This window comes from Equus caballus, chromosome 1 (assembly GCF_041296265.1).
Source record: "Equus caballus isolate H_3958 breed thoroughbred chromosome 1, TB-T2T, whole genome shotgun sequence".
NCBI classification, from domain to species: domain Eukaryota; kingdom Metazoa; phylum Chordata; class Mammalia; order Perissodactyla; family Equidae; genus Equus; species Equus caballus.
In genome coordinates, this window is record NC_091684.1 from 87,346,182 (window position 1) to 87,368,848 (window position 22,667).

Consider the following 22,667-nt stretch of genomic DNA (forward strand, 5'->3'; position numbering starts at 1 on the left):
CAATCAGTAATGAAAATCAAATATCCTCTCTTACATAGGATATTTTATTTCATTCTCATGAAATAAATATCATTTCCACCCCCCACCGTGTTACACGTGTCATGACTGCAGCACAAAGGGTTTAAGCAGGAACACAGACTGGGTCTTTCTGATTCAGAAAACCGTGCTCTTTCTACTCATTCATGTTGCATTTATTTAGATGAAGTTTCTTCTTTTTCCTTTATTGTTTTTTTTAAAGATCTGTAATAAGTAACTTTTATATGTAAATTTTTTCTTAGTTTCTTATTAACAGATTTCTCAAAAAATTTTCTTGGGGGACTTGAGATTATAAACATGCCTATAATATCATGAATTCTTTGGAGAAAAGTTTCAGTAAGCCTAAAAATAAAATTTTTTTTTTCTCCTTCCCTTGTAGGTTCGCGATGATGTGTACCACAGTATACTAACAAATAACCTCCCTAATCTTCTGGAATATGGCAACATCACTGCTCTAACAAACTTATGGTATACTGGACAAATTACAAATTTTGAGTATTTGACTCACTTAAACAAACATGCTGGCCGATCCTTCAATGATCTTATGCAGTATCCAGTGTTCCCGTTTATACTTGCTGACTATGTTAGTGAGACCCTTGACCTCAGCGATCCATCAGTCTACAGGTAACTAAAAACATCATCTCCTTTTGGCTTCATCCATGTGCGTCATTTATTTCATTAATGTTCTTAATCATATATAGAGTGAATATATAGTGAACCCCTATATGTCCATCACCCCAACAATTATGAAGATTTTTGCCAAACTTGCGTCAATCTTTTTTCCTTTTTAATTTAAGACGAATCACAGACATCTATGTCAATCCTATGTTCTTCAGTAAACATCTCTTGAGGAAAAAAATAGAACATTTTCCTACATAACCACAGTGCCATTATCACATCTAAGAAAAGCAACAGTGATTTTATGCTATTATCTAATATCCAGTTCATGTTAAAATGTCCCTTGATTTATCAAAGACGTCTTTTTATAGTTGATTTGCTTAAATCAGGCCCAATGTCACCTTTGGCTGCTGTGTCTCTCAAAACATATATCTAGAACAGCCTTCACATTTTTGTCTTTTTCTCTTTCTTTCTTCCTGACATGGCTTGTTGAAAAAAAACAGATCATTTATCTTGTAGGATGTCCCCCATTTTCATGTTACTATTTAGCTTTTTCCTCTAGCTTCTGTATTTACGAGAGACTGGAAATTAGTTCTAAAGTAAAGGCTTGATTAGATTCAGGTTCAACTTTTTTTGGCAAGAATCCTTTTTAGGTGCTGGTGTAAACTTTATATTGCCCCATATCAGGAGGCAGATGATATCCCACTCTAATGATGCTTAGATTGATCCATGGGTCCAGGCTCTCACTGAACTTGTTTCTTTCATTGATGATTATTGCTTGTGTCAATTATTTCACTAGAGGTTACAAAATGATGATTTCCTATTCTCTCATTTTTCTCTACGTTTATTAGAAGAAAACATACGAGATGAGCCTGGGATATTTTATTGTATCAGAGAGCAAGGAAACTAATATAGTCTTGTATAAAGGACTTGAAAAGAAAATTTTCACACTCATATTCATTGAAGCATTATTCATAATACCAAGATGTGGAGGCAGCCCAGCTGTCTGTCTGTGGATGAATGGATGGCAGAAATGTGGTACATACATACAATGGAGTATTATTTAACCTTAAGAAGGAGGGAAGTCCTATCACATTCTACAACGTGGATGAACCTTGGGGATATTGTGCTAAATGGATTAAGCCAGTTGCAAAAAGACAGATACTGTGTGATTCTGCTTGTGTGAGTTGTCTGGGGTAGTCAAACTCAGAGGCAGAGAGTGGAATGGTGGTTGCTGGGGAACAGGGTGGTGGGAGGGGAGAGATGGGATGTTGTTGTTCAGTGGGTGTGGAGTTTCAGTTTTGCACAATGGAAAAGTTCTAGAGAGCTATTGCACAACAGTGTGAATATGGTTAACACTACTGAACTGTGTACTTGAGAATGGTTTAGGATGGTAAATTTTGTGTTGTCTTTTTTACCACAATTTAAGAAAATAAAGCACTCAGAGATCAACTTGAAGTGGCTGTCACTGCCAAAGATAGGAAAATCTGAGCACCAAAAAGAATAAAGACTATAATTGATTGAAACATATTTAAATAAAAAAATACTTGTTAATGATACTTTTTTAAATGTCCAAAAAACAAAGCAAAACTAAATTCTTTGGTCACCGTTGATATAACTAGACACAAATTCCTTGCTTTTGAATTGTGGCAATTAAAAGCAAAGAATTTAGCATTTATCCTGCCTTTCCTGAATGAATTGCATTTAGAGACTAAATAGCCCTGGTTGATGAGAGTATATTCTGCTTATTTAGTTTAAAAAATATACTCTTATTTAGTTTAAAGAAAAATTGACTTCAAATATTCTATTGGTATAGTAGAGTATTTTAATTATAACTGCTAAATAATCAGGCCTAGTTAAGACAGTTTTTAGGAAATCAGATTCAGTTTAATGTTTTTGTCAATTTAAAAAAGAGCAAATGGCACATTATTTATTTTTAGACATTTTTATACAGTGCTGATGGACATTTAAATTTATATACTACTGGTATAAATAGATAAAATCTTTTTGAAAGGCAATTTAACAATATATAACCAAAGAACTCTTCAAATGTGCATACTCTGTTTTAACAATTTAACTTCTAGGACCTTTTCCTTAGGAAATACTTAAGGATGTGTGCTCTATCAGAAAGGTTCCCAGCAGTAGTAGGTGTCATGAGGGCAAGAACTCTGTCTGGTACATTGCTGATAACGGTGCCTGGCACTGCAAGCAAAAATTTAGCCATAAAGATAGTCCTCATATCAATTTTTTAAGTAGCTAAAATTTAGAAACAACCTAAATGCCCAACACCAGGTTTGAATAAATTGTTATATGTTGCAGCTAGTAAAAGTGGTATTGTAGAAATATATATTATACATGGAGGGGGATGTTCTTTTTTTTTTTTTTCTGAGTAAGATTAGCCCTGAGCTAACATCTGTGCCAGTCTTCCTCTACTTCATATGTGGGATGCCGCCACAGCATGGCTTGACAAGTTGTGTAGTCCACGCCTGGGATCTGAACTCGCAAACCCAGGCTACCAAAGTAGAGCACGCAGAACTTTAACCACTCGTCCATGGGGTCAGCCCCAAGATGTTCTTTTTATTTAAAAAGTGAATATACATACACAGATAAGCAGAAAGACATCTGGAAAGATATATACCAAAATGTTTTACCTGTGGGTAATAGTATGTGCCTGATTTTTGGTTTATTTTATTTGCTCATCAGGAATTTCTGATTTTTCAACCACAGCAATAGGTATTACTTGTGTTTAAAAAATAAAAAAACTGTTCACGCTACTTAGAAAAAAATTGCCTGCCAGTATGTCAAACATGATTTCTCTTCTTTTGAGAAATGAATTTGTGTCTATTCTATAAAACTATTTTTACTTTTTAACAAAGTTTTTAGGGTTAAAAAGACCTCAAAAATAAAATGTTTACTATTACTAATTTCGATATCCCTATCAAATAATTCTCCAAAAAAATAGATATATCAACATCTGGCTAAGCAGACCTGGTTTGACTTACTGAAATTTGGGGAAATCTGAAGTTGATCTAGTTACGGTGCCAGATGTTCAAACTCCAGTTGCCTCCATCCCAGTGCCGGACCAGATGGCTCCTCAGCCAGGGAAACCTGTCCTTCCTCATTGGACCTTTTTCTCTTGCTCTTTTAAGTACCGCACAGGGAAGCTGCTTGACTCTGTAGCTTGTAAAAGTGAGGATTCATCCTTGGGTTCTCTTGCCTCCCTGATACAGTGCGAACACCAGCACAGACACATCCAAACACATGCACTCATTCTCTGCACTGTGCATAATGGTGTCACTCACCATCTATGAATTAGATAACAAAATATTTATTTCAATACTCAGACTCCACATCTCAACTTGGTCACTGTAAGCATGTGTTGTTTCTTGAGTTTTCACTAACTAGCCTAATAATTACATGGCATCTTCTCATGATCCTATTTCCTGTCCAAATTGCCCTTTACTCTTCACTGCCTACTGGTGTACAGTCTGGAAAATCAGGATAGGAGTTTCTAGGGCTTGGTAGGAGTCAGCTGCCATGAACAGCGTCAGTTATGATTCTGGAGGAAGTAGAGGAAGCAGGGAGGCAAGGGGTAGCAGCAGCTCTTCTTGTATAGGTTACTCATCAGTCAGGAATTCCTAATACTGGTATGGATGTGTTTTTAAAAATTCTACCTTAATAGTTTATGAAATAATAATTTTGGATGATGAGTGTTAGTTGTAAAGCAACATGTGTAAGCACTAAACTAAGGGCCGAGTATTTTGTTGATCACTTATTTACTTACAGGATGCAGACATCTAGACAGCTTAATGCTGACAGTATCAAAACACTCCATATTTTTTCCATCATCTCTTCCTTTACAGAAATCTCTCTAAGCCTATAGCTGTGCAGTATAAAGAAAAAGAAGATCGTTACGTGGACACATACAAGGTAGGTTTAGCTTTTACTCATATTTTGATAAGTGAAAACTGGGATTTTGTTTTATAAACTTGTGTTTTACCTAATTTTAAATTTATAGTATTGATCTTCTGTTTTTCACTTCCTTGTGCTTTGATTGACAAACAACTGGAAATCATTATATGATTTTAAATTTTATTCTGTGTCTCAATTCTCTGCAAATACTTTGCCCGGAAAAAGAAATACATTTATTGTGGCATAAATTGGAAGCTAATAAAAATCATTGTTATATTCAAATATGTAGATAATTTTATTCCTTATAAAAGTCACAAAGATTTCCAGGGACCTGCTATTTGTGTCCCCTAGTATTATTTATATAACAGTATCAGCATATTCATAAGGTACCATAATCCCTTATTATTCATATTCAGCATATTATGCATTAGTTTATTAACGGAAATTTACCATATTTTAAAGTTTTAAAATAGAAGTTAATTACCTATTTCTGTAAAATTAATATTAATGGAATTCTGTTGGCAATTAAGAAAACTCATTAGCCACATGTTGCATTCTTTACAAGAGTATAAAGTTAGGAGCAGCTGAAGCAGTTTTCTCAGATTCATCACAATGTTTTCTGTCATAGTTCCAGAAGGATACCTCCAAGCATCTCACAGCTGTCACTGCTTGATTCTTCTGCAGTTAAAAATGGGGCAGTGCTATGGGAATCAAGGAGAAGTGACTCCAGAAAATTCACTGTCACCTGACTTTCTTATCAGAGCCAGACAGAAGCCATGAGAGATGAGAATAGTGACAGATATCAAATATTTGGTTGAGCTTCCTACTTTATGATGGGAAGATGAGTAGTGAAAAATCACCGTATTCTTTATCTCTGTGTAACCACACTGCAAAACAGCCGTAAGATGTTCTCTTAATACCTAAGAATTCCAATAACATGGTACAGTTTTTACATTTCTATTGCATTACCACCACTAGAGAAGCATTTCTCTGAAGAACAAGGCATTACATCTTGAAACCCTCTTTTAAAATCCAGTCTCCAGGGATAGTAGTGGCTCTCATTTGAGCACTTGACCAACTTAGACATCATGAGCCGTTAGTTGGGAGCCAGAACGCTGGGAGGTAGGGTGCAGAACAGGTGGGTTTTCTATGAGGGAATGAGAGTAAAGGTGCAGACTGTGAGATGCTTCTCGAGTCTTCACGTCTCAGCAGGGCACCAAGGAGGAGACTCCCAGATACTCAAGGTGGCTGAGGTCCAAACACGAGTAGAAGGGCAAGCCATGAGAATGGCATCAAAGCGGTAGCAGGGAAGGTTGGAAAAGACAACGAGCTAGGCTTCTCCAGCTTTCCCTGGAGCTCACTATCATGAATTCTCTCTGATTCCCTGTTTCCTTCAGTACTTGGAGGAAGAGTACCGCAAAGGAGCTAGGGAAGATGACCCCATGCCTCCGGTGCAGCCCTACCACTACGGCTCCCACTATTCTAACAGCGGCACTGTGCTTCACTTCCTGGTCAGGATGCCTCCTTTCACGAAAATGTTTTTAGCCTATCAAGGTAAGGATGGTTTTATAACTATCTAAAAAGTCTTTCTGGGTCATTAGAAAAAAGTCTTGACTGACTTCCTGAAAACATATTGACACTAATCAAACCACAGGAGAAAGAATTCTATTTATTCCTTTGACAAAATTTTCTTCAAAAGACCTGCAGTAAGCCAAATCATCTTGCTAAGGTTTCAAATTTGGCTTCAAATTAAATGTATCTAAGTTTATAAAAATGCAATTCACCTTTTAAAAATTAAGATGTAATTCACGCACTGTAAAATTTACCCTTTTAAAGCATATGCATTTCATTTTTTAAAGGTGTTCAACTTAATAATTATTTCAGATCACGTAAGTTATCTTTGAACCCAAAAGGGAGGGAATATATTGTTGTAATTTATTATAAATAACTAGTTAACAGGAAAACCACACTGCCACCTTCACCATAGTAACTTTCTAGTTAATAATCTACCTCAGCGTTTTCAGTGACAGCCTGCAGGCCTGCAGATGACTTAGACAGAGGTGAATTTTCTAATTTGTGTGCAAATGGGGACACACTCACCCATCAGTTTCTAATGAGAACCGTGGTATTAGTTCTGTAGTTGTTCCTCGTGGCACCCAGAATCCTTTATAGAATCATTATCCATTCATTTTACTCAACACATCTTGAACTTCTTTATATATTTTTACTCATATGCAACCTCTTGGAGGAGTGAATTTTGTATTCTCTCTACTTGGTCTATAAAAAGGTGCTTTCTTAAGCTGCCACACGTGGCTTAACGATGGGGATGTGTTCTGAGAAGTGTGTTGTTAGGCAATTTCATTGTTGTGCAAACATCACAAAGTATACTTACACAAACCTAGATGGTATAGCCCCCTACACACCTAGGCTCTATGGTGCTAATCTTAGGGCACCACCATCATATGTGCAGTTCGTTGTTGACTGAAACGTCGTTATATGGTACATGACTGTATTTGTCCCTCTGTAAGTACACAGATGTTCCATGTGACAGCTGTTCAAATATTTGAAGATTTTTTCCCTGTTGCCTTTCTCTGTCTCCGTCTTGTTTATCCCCAGGCTAATTATCCTTAGTTAATTTGACGTCAGATTGAAAGCCTCCTGTATGCAAGGTCTTATCCCACCTACTGCAAGGAATACAAAAAAGAAATAAGACAGTTCTGTACTTAGTAGAGTTTTAAGAACTAATGTTTAAGCCATCCTTGTTTACTCTGGTTTCCAAACCTGTCACTCTTCTGATCATCTTTCTGGATGTGTTCTGATTTGTGAATGCCCTTATTAAAAAGTGGCAGTCCCAAAATGAAAAAGAATATTTCAGATGTGGTTTGGGAACACTGCAGTGTATAACAGAACTGTTACTTCCCTCTATTTCTTTTAACATAGCCCAAGAATCTATTAATATAAAACTCTTAATCAACTAAAATTTCTTACCTATTTTTACGTATTGCTATTATGCTAGGTTTTCTTCATTGTGTATTTAAGAATTTTTTCTTTTAGAAAAAGACTAACTCAGTCCCCATTCAGTTTCATCTGATTAGTTTAAAAAGATTTATGTTGGCTTTTGAATTTATTTCTAGACTTCTGGTTTAGTCCAGGGTTTCTCACCTTGGCACTGTAGTCATTTCGAGCTACATAATTCTTTTTTGTGGGGACTGTTCTGTGCATTGTAGGGCATTTAACAGCATCCCTGGCGTCTGCCCACTGGATGCCAGTGGCATCCCCCCAACCAGCTGTGAGAACCAAAAATGTCTCCAGACATTGCCAAATGCCCCCTGGGGGCAAAAGTGCTAGGTTTTGAACCATTAGTTAGTACATGCATGTTCTAGATTATGGGAGTTTATAGTATCACTTTTTTAAAAAATTAATAAACTACAGAGAAAGCATGAACAGAACCCTCAATGTGCTGCTCTTGTTCCACAATTCCGTAGTCTCTACTCTAGTTACTGTGACTCCACCATAGCCTTACAGAATTGCCTTTAGTTCTTCTGGATTCCATTTAGATTGATAACTTTTTCTCCTGAATGAGCTAGTGAGTTAAATATTTCTTTAAGTGGGCTTCTGTACTTTCTGAGAAAATAGAACTATTTATAAACCTCATTTCTTCCTAGATTTTATTTAGTGGCCAGCCAATGCTAACTGATTTGACAGAATAGATGAGAAAGCAATAAAAGCAGTGGAAAATGTTGCCCCACAGATCAGCTCAGGCTTCAGGGAGAAATTTAGCATGTCTCTTTAAAATTGTACCTTGCCTGATGCTGAGATCTGTCTGTGACAGATTGTTCAAACTTCAGCAAGTTCAGAGGAGTTGCAGATGGTACAGCCTAGTTCCTAAGAAGCATCTGCACTGTTTTCAGGGGCTGGCCTTTGGATATCATTTAATATTCTAGGCCTGCCCGAAGGCTGAAAAGTCTAGTAACTGTTGACAGAGAAGAGACAGGGTCAAAATTCAATTCTATGGTATTAATAGTCTACACCAGGAAAACTTAAAGGAGTGCCTATGCTTAGCTTTATTTTCATTCATAGGAAATCTTACTTAATTCTTTAGCTTATGACATCTAAAAAGCAATACCCTCATGCCCAAAAGAGAAAAGAAAGAAGAAAAAGTGGTCTTAACAGGGGCCACTCCAGTGGCATAGTGGTTCAGTTCTCACACTCCACTTGGTGGCACAGGGTTCACTGGTTTGGATCCCCGGCACGGACCTACGCACTGCTTGTCAAGCCATGCTGTGGCAGGCGTAGAGGGAAAAAAGTAAAGTAGAGGAAGATAAGCACGGATGTTAGCTCAGGGCCAGTCTTCTGCAGCAAAAAGAGGAGGATTGGTGGATTGGCAGCAGATGTTAATTCAGAGCTAATCTTCCTCAGGGGAAAAAAAATAGTTTTAACAGTTAGAGGTGAAGGAATAATTTTGCTTCTTTGTGAGGAAAAAACTATTTTACCTACTTGAGCTTTAATTTTCCTCCTTTCATTCGTTCAATAAATAAATCATTATTGAGTACCTAGCATGTGCTAGCTTTGGGTAATACACCACATCCTTGCTTTTATGGAACTTTCATTCTACTTGAGTAGACAGATAATAATCAATTAAATAAATAAATGGTATAAATTTATTTAGTTATATGTATTATGAAACATAATACAGATTAAATAAAATAGTGCGGTCTCAAATTATATATAGAAATATTTATTTTCAAGAACATGAATAACCTCTCTTAAACTAGGGACAAATAAGATGAACATCATTTCAGTCTTTTTGAAGTAGCGGAAGTAAGTTGATTATAAGAGGCTCCAGATGGAATCAGGTCTTTGTGTCTTAATTGTATTACTTGTATTTTTTTCTAGATCAAAGTTTTGACATTCCAGACAGAACTTTTCATTCTACAAATACGACTTGGCGCCTCTCATCTTTTGAATCCATGACTGATGTGAAAGAACTTATCCCGGAGTTTTTCTACCTTCCAGAGTTTTTAGTTAACCGTGAAGGTATGGCAGTAAATCATCTCTTATTTATATTTCTGAGGGTTTGTAGTTATTTTATAATTTTCCAAAAAGAAAAATAGCTTTTGTAAGTCCTAAAATTTGAGTCCCCAAATAAGAGAAATACCTTTATTTATTAAGTATATAATTTTATTTCTGAGTGAGCTTGAGGATTTTAAGTATTTCATAGGATGAAATATATTTGGAAAACTGTAACTTTTAACTATCAAAAGTATTTGTAAATATGTATTTTAATTTTGTTACAGAAATTGCTTTATTTTTTTTCTGATTACAAAAGTTATGTGCTCATTTAAAAAAAAGAGTCATGAATTTATTGCAAGTACAATGTAAATTAAGCAAAGTCTCAATGATTTTATAAGGAATGACCAAGTTGGAAATAAAGCAATCTAACCAGAATTATCTAATAAAGGAATTCTAGAGGATAAAAGCAAATTTTCTGTGATGCTAGCGACCAAGAATTTTGGCCAGTCTTACCTGTTCTTTAATAGAAGATCAGTTAACCCTTTAAGACGTATCTTTGTGTCATTTTCCTACATTACTTAATTTTGTGTTTTTATGTGACCTGTAGGAATATGTGAAATTGAGAATTATATCTTTAGACAAGATAGTATTGGGCAATTACTTTAGAATTTTATTCTGTACTAACTGGCCTCTATGGGTTTCTTTGGAGAATGATTAATAAGTCCATGCTGCTGGTTACCTGGAGCATGTTTCATAGGGTTGCCCAAGTGAGAAACACCTCAGTGAAATATCAGCACCTGCAGTTTGGGGTACCTGCCTTCTGGCTTTCAGTTTGGGACTCAGGTTTAAATCTACGGCTTGTTGTCTCTATCCATGGTTTCTTATTCGTATCTTCCAGTCATCTGTGGCTGCATAACAACCCCAACACTTAGTGGCTCAAAACAACAACAAAATTATTATCTATCACAGTTTTCGTAGGTCAGAAATTCAGGAACAGTTCAGCCAGGTGGTTTTTGTGGTTTTGTTCAGGGCCTCTCATGCAGTTACATTCAGTTTGGCTGGAGCTGGAACAGCCAAGGGAACAGAGCAGCTGGGGGCTGGCAGGCCTTGCTCTCTTCCATATACTTTTCCATATGGTCTCTCCACATGGAATAGTTTGGGCTTCCTCACAGCATGGTGGCCTTGGACATCCCACTTAGCAGCTCAGGGTTCCAGAGTCAAGCGTCCTAAGAGAAAGATGAACAGAAGCTGTAGGCCTTTTCCAACCTAGCCTTGGAGGTCACACAGCAACACTGCCACTGTGTTCTGTTTGTGAGGCCGTCATAAGTGCCTGCCCACATTCAAAAGGAAGGAGCATAGACTTTGCCACTTGATGGAGGAATAGCAAGATTCTAGAAAAGCATGCAAGACAGCAAGTGTTGTTATAGCCATTCTTGGAAAATATGATTTGCTATAATGTACATCATGTCATTCCCTGTCAACATTCCTGTGGGCCTGTGATTATACCTCCAGTCATCTGCTCTGGTCTACCTCTGTCATGTGTCCCCAGAGCACCTGAAAGTTGGGACTGATTTGAGTTTATAGAGACCCCCTGCCGCTCAGCCCCTCCCCAACTCAGTCCTTAGATACCTCATTCACTATTGTTCAATCGGTGAATTCCTGCTGTTTCTCCCGAAGCTGCCCACACAGAGTTCTGTGGGTGCTCAGCCAGTTCGTCTTACATCACCTGCAGCTGTCTGTGGGATGACTGCTGAGCTTTTTGAGATGACCCCTAGCCCCTCTCCACATTAATTTTATATGAGCCCTTGGTTTATATTTCACATCGCATCATTTCAGAATACTTCCAAAATTAGTAAAGATCCTTCTAACTTTTCACAAGATCAAGAAGTAGGCAGAGAGCAACTTAATTTTATGTGGAGCATAATCAGCTTTTAAGAGGTCCTTTTTAATTTTTATTCTGTTATGGTGTTCAGATTTTCTATCCAAAAAGGTATCGCAAAAAATCATTTCTGTTCAAAGTTAACATTTCTTTTAGGACAATTTTGTGTGTGGGTGTGAGGAAGATTGGCCCTGAGGTAACATCTGTGCCAATCTTCGTTTATTTTGTATGTGGGATGCTGCCACAGCATAGCTTGATAAGCGGTGTGTAGGTCTGCGCCTAGGATCCAAACCCATGAGCCCCGGACCGCCAAAGCAGAGTGCGCGAACTTAACCACCCTGTCACTGGGCTGGCCCCACTTTTAGGACAATTTTTTTAAACACTTCTGATATTTTTGTGTATACTAGCAGACTAATGAGACAATTAGATTACAGTTCATTTATGTCACTGAAGAATCCTCTTATTCAATGTGTTGGGATAATTTTGTTATCCACAGGGAAGCTTAGTAGAAATGAAGTCAGGACAGACCTGCAGACTTACCATAAAATTAATAGATGAAGACCCTTCATTCTAGGAATGTGTATACTTTGTATTAGTTGGGTTTTTTAAACTATAGAATGCTAATATTTACTAAATATAGTCTTAAATTTATTATATTGTTAACACCAATAATTCAGAAATGCTTTTACAAAGTTTCAGTTTGATTTTAATCAAGTTTGCAATTGGATACTTAAGCACTTATTGCATTTGAAGATTTGATAAGTAGAACATTGGCATTAGCAGGCAATGATTTTCTGGGTTTTTTTCAGTCAGATATAAAGTGGTAGAAGGATAAAGTTGAGAGATCTTAAACTTAATTGGAATAGCATTAATCCATGTAGCTCTGTTAGTAGGTAAGTAAGTAGATGAGCAATAGTGTTTCTATCCTGTTTGCTCCTTTTCCTGGTTACAGCACACAATGACTGTTTCTGTAAACTCTTAAGACCTGCTCAGTGGACCAAATGAAGCATGCTTTGGGGGAGATAAATATTAATGCTAATCTTCTCTTTTAGGTTTTGATTTTGGTGTGCGTCAGAATGGTGAACGGGTTAATCACGTCAACCTCCCGCCTTGGGCACGTAACGATCCTCGACTTTTTATCCTCATCCATCGGCAGGCTTTAGAGTCTGATTACGTGTCCCAGAACATCTGTCAATGGATTGATTTGGTATTCGGGTATAAGCAAAAAGGGAAGGCTTCCGTTCAAGCCATCAATGTTTTTCATCCTGCTGTAAGTGACTCTTTTATAAATCTGCATTTATATAAGGTAGAACCTGAATATTTAAAGGTTAGCTGTTAGGCTATTTCTTTAAAATACCGAAGTTATCAAAGAGAATTGGCAATGACACTAAACTGTTACCCAGGATTTTTCAGGTTTTATATTTCACCTCTTTAAAAACAACTAAGATACTATATGTTGAGGGTTCCCCAAGACTACTGCCAGGTTGTATGAGAACTTAAAGACTCAGCATGTAGTCGTACTTACAGCTAAGGTTTATTACAGTGAAGGATACAAAGCAAAATCAGCAAAAGGAACAGATGCATGGGGCAAAGCTGCAGGAAACCAAGCACAAGAGACTTCTCCTAGTGAATCAGAAAGAACATACGTCCTCCAGCAACAAATTGTGATGACACATGTGATGTTGTCTACCAGGGAAGGTCATTAGAGACTCAACACCCAGGGTTTTTATTGGGAGCTAATCATGTAGGCAACCTGTCTCTCACATGTGCTGAAATTCCAGACTCCCAGAAGGTGAGCAGGTGTTCAGTATAAATCACATTGTTTGTACAGTGTAGGTGCAGTGAGCTACTCTTATCAATTCTGGAATGGTGGGAACTCTTCTGAAATCCGTATTCCCAGATACCAGCCCGGGGCAACCTTGCAAGCAAGCATTTCCAAGGAGAGTAGTTCAGGGCTGCCATGTTAACACTTTTCTACACACTATCCTGTATACATATTCTGTTTTAAAATGACATCATTTTTCCTTATTGCGTAAACAGTATTTGTGCCTAGTTAGAAAAATGTATAAGATACAGACATGAAAGAAATTTAAAAATCAACTTTGATATCACCATCCAGAGATAAATATCAAAACCACCTTCTAGACTTTTTTCTATATGTATGTATCATTCCATTTACGTAATAATAATAATACTTATTCCAAAATATGGCTATATGATAATTAACCAGTCTGCTATTGTTGGATATTCAGTTAGTATTCGTTTGCTATTAAAATTAATATTCCTGAGGTCATTTCCTTATACTAATACTTACTTCCTTAAGATAAATTCCTAGAAACAGAATTGTTATATTTTCACATCTACTTTTTAATGTTGTTACATAGGCTACCTTTTTTTAAAAAAATCTTGTCTATTCAAGAAACATTTATTTTGCTAGACTCTGGGAATTTGAAGGTGAATAAGATTCCAATAGGGAGAGTAGGGCTAGAAGGAAAGTTGGGGTAATTGGGCCTGCCTGGATGTGGTAGTAGCGTCCAAATGAGGCCTCTGGAAGGACATTCCGCAAGGACTGAGATGTAAAAAGGCAAATTATCAGGAGAAAGCTATTTCCTGGTCTTGCCTTGTGGCTGCTTAAAGACAACAAGTACAACAGATTACCCATTAATCCACTGCCTAAGACATTTAGTCTTTGTTTTCCTAACTTTAAAATTAGGAGGTGGAGCTGAAAAAAAACAGTAGAAAAGATCAATGAAACTAAGAGCTGGTTCTTTGAAAAAATAAATAAAATTGACAAACTTAGTTAGATTCACCAAGAAAAAAAGATAGCTTGAAGTTAGATGGTGGAATTAGATTAATCTTGGACTTCCCCTCCAACTGTAATTTTCTCTGTAGATTTATCAAGTGGTTGTAACAAATACAGCTAAAATACACACATTGAACCTACAGTAACACATTCTATATCTGGGCTTATTTATGCCAGAGATCTGTTCCTGAATAGTAGTTTTAAAATAAAAATCTCTCTAATCCAGTTTTCTCAGTGATTATTTTGAATACCTCTAGGGTAATAGAAAATTAAATTTCTTTTCTTCTTTTTTTTTTTTTCTTTTGCTGAGGACCCTTGGCCTTGAGCTATCATTTGTTGCCACTCTCCTCTATTTTGTGAGTTGCTGCCACACCCTGGCCACTGATAGATGAGAGGTACACCTGGGAACCAAACCCGGGCTGCCAAAGCAGAGCACACCAAACTTAATCACTAGGCCACCAGGGCTGGCCAAGAAAGTTAAGTTTCTTAAGAAACTTAAGGTGCAGAAGAGAGAATAGACAGATTTACTGATTACACCAATAGAAGATAAATGCTATGGCAAAATATTCTGAAAAAGGAGAATAATACAATTTGACTGGTGAATAGTAGTTTTATACATAAGAGTAGCATAAAATAAAGGCATGGCTTCAGGTATAATTGTTGAACCTCATATTTGATCTAAAATGTAATTTTAAAAATCACTTAGGAATTTTGATATTAACCTCAATACACTCTTGTGCCTATAATCCTGGCACATGTTTCAATTGTTCTTACGTAAAATTCACATTAAAAGTAACTCATTTTACACAGCCGACATTACCCTGATACCAAAACCAGACAAGGACAACACAAAAAAGGAAAATTACAGGCCAGGATCGGTGATGAACATAGACGCAAAAGCCCTCAACGAATTAAGCAAATTAAATACAACAATATATTAAAAGGATCTTACACCACGATCAAGTGGGATTTATTCCAGGGATGCAGGGATGGTTCAACATTTGCAAATCAATCAATGTGATACACCACATTAACAAAATGAAGAATAAAAATCACATGATCATCTCAATAGATGCAGAAGAAAGCATTTGACAAGAGCCAACTTCCATTTATGATAAAAACTCTAAATAAAATGGGTATAGAAGGAAAGTACCTCAATATAATAAAGGTCATTTATGACAAACCCACAGCCAGCATCATACTCAATGGTGAAAAACTGAAAGCTATTCCTCCAAGAATAAGAACAAGACAAGGATACCCACTCTGTCCACTCTTATTCAACATGGTACTGGAATTTTTAGCCAGAGCAGTTAGGCAAGAAAAAGAAACAAAAGGGATCCAAATTGGAAAAGAAGTAAAACTGTCACTATTTGTGGATGACATAATTCTATATATAGAAAACCCTAAAGAATCCACACAAAAAAACTATTAGAAATAATCAATGAATACAGTAAAGTTGCAAGGTACAAAATCAACATACAAAAATTAGTTGCAGGGGACTGGCCCTGTGGCCGAGTGGTTAAGTTCACGTGCTCTGGCTTCGGCAGCCCAGGGTTTTCCCCGGTTCGAATCCTGAGCGCGGACATGGTACTATGCTGAGATGGCAGCCCACATGCCACAACTAGAAGAACCCACAACTAAAAATATGCAACTATGTACCGGGGGGCTTTGGGGAGAAAAAGGAAAATAAAATCTTTAAGAAAAAAAATCAGTTGCATTTCTATACTCTAATAATGAACTAACAGAAAGAGAAATCAAGACTACAATCCCATTTGCAATCACAATAAAAAGAGTAAAATGCCTAGGAATAAATTTAACCAAGGAGGTGAAAGACTTATATACTGAAAACTATAAGACATTATTGAAAGAAATCAAAGAAGACATAAAGAAAGGGAGGAATGGAAAGATAGTTCATGCTCATGGATTGGAAGAATAAACATAATTAAAATGTCCATATCTAAAGCAGTCTACAGATTCAATGCAATCCCAATCAGAATCCCAATGATGTTCTTCACAGAAACAGAACAAAGAATCCTAAAATCTATATGGAGCAACAAAAGACCCCAAATAGCCAAAGTGATCCTGAGAAAAAAGAACAAAGTTGGAGGTATCACACTCCATGAATTCAAAATACACTACAAAGTTGTGGTAATCAGCATGGTACTGGCAGATAACCAGACACACAGATCAATGGGACAGAATTGAGAACCCAGAAATAAAACTACACATCTGTGGACAGCTAAACTTCAACAAAGGAGCCAGGAACATACAATGGAGAAAGGAAAATCTCTTCAATAAATAGTGTTGGGAAAACTGGACAGCCACATGCAAAATAATGAAAGACCATTATCTTACAACCATATACAAAAATTAACTCAAAATGGATTAAAGAATTGAATGTAAGACCTGAAACCATAAAACTCCTAGAAGAAAACATGCAGTACACTGCTTGACATCGGTCTTAGCAGTATCTTTTCAAATACCATGTCTACTCAGGCAAGAGAAAAAAGAATAAATAAACAAATGGGACTACATCAGATTAGAAGGCTTCTTCATGGTAAGGGAAATCGTCAACAAAATGAGAAGACAACCCACCAACTGATAGAAAATATTTGCAAATCGTATATCTGACAAGGGGTTAATTTCCAAAATATATAAAGGACACACAACTCAGCACCAAAAAAATGAACACTCAATCAAAACATGGGCAGAGGATATGAACAGACATTTTTCCAAAGAAGATATGCAGATGGCCAACAGCCACATGAAAAGATGTTCAACATCACTAATTATTAGGGAAATGAAAATCAAAACTATGAGATGATACTTCATACCTGTCATAATGGCTATAATTAACAAGATAAGAAATAACAAGTGTTGGAGAGAATGTGGAGAAAAGGGAACCCTTGTACACTGCTGGCAGGAATGCAAACTGGTGCAGCCACTATGGGAAACAGTATGGAGATTTCTCAAAAATTTAAAAATAGGAATACCACATGATACAGCTATTCCACTGCTGAGTATTTATCAAAAGAACATGAAATCAATAATTCAAAAAGATATATGCTTCATTGCAGCATTATTCACAATAGCCAAGGTGTGGAAGCAACCCAAGCGCCCATCAATGGATGAATGGCTAAAGAAGTGGTGTATATATATATATATATATATATATACAATGGAATACTACACAGCCATAAAAAATACAAAATCGTGCCATTTGTGACAACATGGATGGACCTTGAGGGTATTATGCTAAGCGAAATAAGTCAGGCAGAGAAAGACAAATACCATATGATTTCACTCATATGTGGAACATAAACAAACGCATAGATAAGGAGAACAGATTGTTGGTTACCAGAGGGGAAAGGGGTGGGGGAGGGGGAAGGCAAAAGGGGTAAAGGGGTAAAGGGGCATGTATGTATGGTGACAGATAAAAACTGGACTATTGGTGGTGAACATGATGCAATCTATACAGAAACTGAAATATAATAATGTACACCTGAAATTTACACAATGTTATAAGTAAATATGACCTCAATAAAATAATTTTTTAAAGTGTCTGCATGATGAAATATACCACATAATTCTCATCTCACTGGAATTTTTTTCACTGAGTCTTTTGGACTCTAGAACTTTAGAAAGGATAGAGTTTATGCCATTGTTGTAGGAATTTAATGAAATTCAATTCATGGGGCAAAACAAAGTATAGTGACTAAGGACACCGTCTCTGAATTTAGAATTGAGTTCACATCCTCACTGTGAGTCTGCCACTTGCTATGCGACCTTGGGCAGATAGCTTAACCTCTCTATACCTGAATGTAAAAATTTGTTAAATGTGAACAATTATACCAACCTCATAAATAAGGAAGGAAATGCATATAGGATAATGTCTGCCATACAATTAAGTACAAATCAGTGTTAACTTTTTAAAAAGGAATGTAGAAATGCCTTTTGATCTTAATTCATCATTCGCTAATATGAAGTTTACTTAGAAACTGATGGCACAGATTGTGAAGAAGCACTATTTTCAAATAAATAAAAAAGAGTCCTAGCTAGAGGATTATTCCATCTTCACTGGAATTCTTGAGTATATTAAGTCAATTGGCCATTAAGAATGACCGTGCTTAGATAAGTATTTATAACAAGTATTAGACCCCTTGTAGTGGTGGTGGTGGTGGTGAGGGGAGTAGTGTTGAAGATTATTTAACTTCTGAAGAATCTTTGAAATTTCATTTTAGAATTTATAGAAATGTTATAACTAGATATGTAAATGAAATTTACTCTGATTAAATTCTGAAAGCTAAATTGTACAGGCGGGTATACACAAAACATGACAGATCTGTACCCAGCTACTGACAGCTAGCTTTAGAAATAAAAGAGTAAATAAATGCACATCGCTCTCCATCTGACTCTAAGGGATGACAACACTAAGAAGAAAAGTATAATAACACCCTTTACATTAAAGAACTTGGAATTTTCACTGCTTCTCCTTCAGATTCACTTAAGGTTTTCATTAGAGCCTAAATAATACTCTCTTGAACTACCTACCAGCATTGTATTTTAACTTTATCTTTGCCTTTTCCTATATATCACTTTGGACAAATGACTTTTTCAATAATTTAGTATTACACATGAAGTCTTTTTTTTTTTTTTTTAATACCAATACTAGCAGGGGAAGAAAAGGACAGTAACAAATCCTGAATTTTTATTCCTCTTCCAGTCTGATTATTGCCCTAACTCCCTTTTCTCTTTAGTTTCATGTCCTAAGAAAGGTGATAGTGTGAAGGACACCATTCACCTGGAACATTAAGTATACAAACCTGTCTGCAAGGTTTTGGTCAAAAATGGTGTACCTTGACTTTGTTTCTCATCCAGTCTTCTGCCTCCTGCGTGGGAGATGAAGCTGTCCTGCCTCCATCGACAGCCTTGCCAAGTTGACCAAAGGAGGCTGAAGGGATACATTTCACATTACAGCCACGTTCTCACGGCCAAGTTCTAGTCAGTTTCAGCAATATATGTAAAAACCTCCAAAGCAAACACAAAGAGAGGAAATCAAAATTAAATTAATTCTCTGCAAGGATAGATAAAGCAAGGATTTGTTGCTCTTGAGTTTACAAGATGGAAATCAGACCTTTGCTTGGGTTTCAATGATACTGGTATTCAGATTCCCAATTCTTCAGTGCAGAAAAGAGGAGAGATACAGACCTACAAAAATCTAGGTTCCTTACAACGTCAAGATATGTAAGCAAATAGTCTCAATAGTACTTCAAGATGGTGTATGTGAGTTAGCGACAGAAAGTCATCCTGAGAAACCAGCCATTGTGTCTTTAGAAGAGAGGAATCAGACTGTCTTTGAGTATATTAACGTCAAAGAACAAAAGGGTATTTAGTTATCACATAAAATCAGGCAGATACAAATGGCTTTGAACTTCTAGTCCTCATTTTTATGAATTGAGAAAATTGGGCTGGGACAGGGTCCTCTGCTTTTCTTCAGACTCTGTGTTGCCATACAGCTGAAAAGTCTATTGTCTCCTTCAATTTTGTTGACTAGTTGAAATGATTTTGACTAACTCCTTGACTTTAGTTTTCTGACCAATATCTGACAGGCAGCTGCAGAAAAAATCCAGCCACCTACTAATCTGCTTGCAGAAGCTGACTTATTTTGATCAACATAATTGAAAATCTTGTTATTTTTTCATCAATCCTCACTGAAAGACAAGACCAAAGAAAAATCTCATTTGCTTTTTTTGAGATATAGTCAACATATAACAATTATATTAGTTTTCAGCATACATGATTCAATATTTATACATATTGCAAAATGATCACCACAATAAGTCTATTTAATATCCATCCCCATACATTGTTATAAAATTTGTTTTCTTGTGATGAGGACTTTTAAAATTTCCTCTCTTAGCAACTTTCAAATATGCAATACAGTATTATTAGCTCTGAGAGTACCATGCTGTACATTACATCCCCATGACTTATTTATTTTATAACTGAAGTTTGCTCCTTTTGATCCTGTTAACCCATTCCACCAACTCTCCTCCCCCTGCCTCTGGCAACCACCAATCTGTTCTCTGTATCTGTGAGCTTCTTTTTGTTTGTTTGTTTTTTTAGATTCCACATGTAAGTGAAATCATACAGTACTTGTCTTTCTCTGTCTGACTTATTTCACTTAGCATAATGCCTTCAAGATCTATCCGTGTCACAAGATTTCATTCTTTTTTATGGTTGAATAGTATCCCATTGAATACATGTATATCACATTTTCTTTATCCATTCATCCATCAATGGACACTTAGGTTGTTTCATATCTTGGCTATTGTAAATAATGCTGCAATGAACATGAGCATACAGATGTCTTTTCAAGTGAGTATTTTTGTTTTCTTCAGATAAATACCCAGAAATAGGATTGCTGGATTATATGGTAGTTCTAGTTATAACTTTTTTTTTTTTGGAGGAAGATTAGCCCTGAGCTAACATCTGCCAATTGTCCTCTTTTTGCTGAGGAAGACTGGCCCTGAGCTAACATCTGTGCCCATCTTCCTCTACTTTATATGTGGGATGCCTGCCACAGCATGGCTTGCCAAGTGGTGCCGTGTCCACACCCGGGATCTGAACCGGCAAACCCCGGGCCACTGAAGCAGAACATGTGAACTTAACTGCTCTGCCACCTGGCCAGCCCCTCGTTATAACTTTTTAAGGAAGCTCCATACTGTTTTCCATAGTGGCTGCACCAATTTACATTCCCACCAACAGTGCACGAGGGTTCCCTTTTCTCCAAATCCTTGCTAACACTTATATTTTCTTGTCTGTTTGATAAAGCCATTTTAACAGGTGTGAGGTGATAGCTCATTGTAGTTTCAATTTGCGTTTCCCTGATGATGAGTGATGTTGAGCATCTTTTCATGTACCAGTTGACCATCTGTATGTCTTCTTTGGAAAAATGTCTGTTCATATGCTCTGCCCAATTTTTTGGTGAGGGAGATTGGCCCTGAGCTAACATCTATTGCCAGTCTTCCTTTTTCCTTGAGGAAGATTGTTGCTCAGCTAACATCTGCACCAGTCCTCCTCTATCTTGTATATGGGATGCTGCCACAGCATGGCTTGATGAACGATGTGTAGGTCCGTGTCTGGGATCCAAACCTGCGAACTCCGGCCTGCCAAAGTGGAGTGCGTGAACTTAACCACTACACCACCAGGCCGGCACCTCCTCTGTCCCTTTTGTGACTGGGTGTTCATTTCTTTGGTTATTGAGGTGTATGAGTTCTTTGTATATTTTGGATATTAACCCCTTATCAGATACATGATTTTCAAATATTTTCTCCCATTCAATTGCTTGCCTCTTCATTTTGTTGATGATTTCCTTTGCTGTGCAGATACATGAAGTCTTGTATGATATTCTCTGGTCTTAAATTAAAAATCAATTTCAGAACATACCTAATTAGCACCAATCAGTCAAGATACATTATTTTCATTCACCCGTTCAGAAACATTGATTATTCCTATTCTGATCTCAATGAGACCATTAATGACTACTAACTTGATCAAAAACATTTTAAAATCATTTTCATTTGAAATGGAGAAGAGTAAACCATTGTGTAGAGAATAAAACAAGTTGTTATTTTCCCCTTTAGTGTTATTGCCAAGTTTTGCTTTTTATATACCTGTTGTTCTCTTTTACTCTTCAGACATATTTTGGAATGGATGTCTCTGCAGTTGAAGATCCAGTTCAGAGACGAGCGCTAGAAACCATGATAAAAACCTATGGCCAGACTCCGCGCCAGTTGTTCCAGTCAGCCCATGCAAGCAGACCTGGATCCAAGCTCAACATTGAAGGAGAACTTCCTGCTGCTGTGGGGTTGCTAGTGCAGTTTGCTTTCAGGGAAACCCGAGAACAGGTCAAAGAAGTTACCTATCCGGTATGTCATTTAGATTCAATAGAATTCAGGAAAAACTGATTCAGCTTCTGAGATGTCAGGCCCTCTCCTAGGCTCTAGGGACAGTGAAATGAATAGCGTGGTTCCAGCCTGAAGTCGTGTGCCAACCAGTGAACACGGATGCATGCATTTAACAGCAATATTCTCTGTGTGATAAATGCCATGTTAGTGATATGAAGAAATTGCTTTGGGGAGCTCAGGTCAGATTTTAACCTCCCTGAGGGTTATTACCAGGGAAAGCCTCAAGGCAGTAGCATGACAGGAGTTTGCAAAGGAGAGGAGAGGAGCCATCAGGACTAGAGAACAGTTTGAGCGTGGGTATCCAGTGCGAACGTGCATGGCATGCTCTTGGTCATCATCTTCCAGCAAAAGTACTGACCAGGAGTGTGAATGTTTTGGTTTACAATTAAGGGAAAACCTTACATGTTTCTTTGTCTTTCCCAGATTATAATGATAA

The 22,667-nt window shown here is 37.0% G+C and overlaps 1 protein-coding gene across 3 annotated transcripts in view; it reads left to right on the forward strand.

The window, feature by feature from the left end:
• Nucleotides 1–22,667, forward strand: part of LYST (lysosomal trafficking regulator) — a 180,101-nt gene that overhangs the window by 135,037 nt on the left and 22,397 nt on the right. For all 3 annotated transcript variants that reach the window (XM_023634282.2, XM_023635402.2, NM_001308950.2), the window contains 6 exons: nucleotides 416–660; nucleotides 4,518–4,584; nucleotides 5,964–6,120; nucleotides 9,463–9,603; nucleotides 12,511–12,728; nucleotides 21,962–22,192. In XM_023634282.2, the coding sequence (XP_023490050.1) occupies nucleotides 416–660; nucleotides 4,518–4,584; nucleotides 5,964–6,120; nucleotides 9,463–9,603; nucleotides 12,511–12,728; nucleotides 21,962–22,192 (1,059 nt within the window). The remainder of the gene's footprint in view (nucleotides 1–415; nucleotides 661–4,517; nucleotides 4,585–5,963; nucleotides 6,121–9,462; nucleotides 9,604–12,510; nucleotides 12,729–21,961; nucleotides 22,193–22,667) is intronic.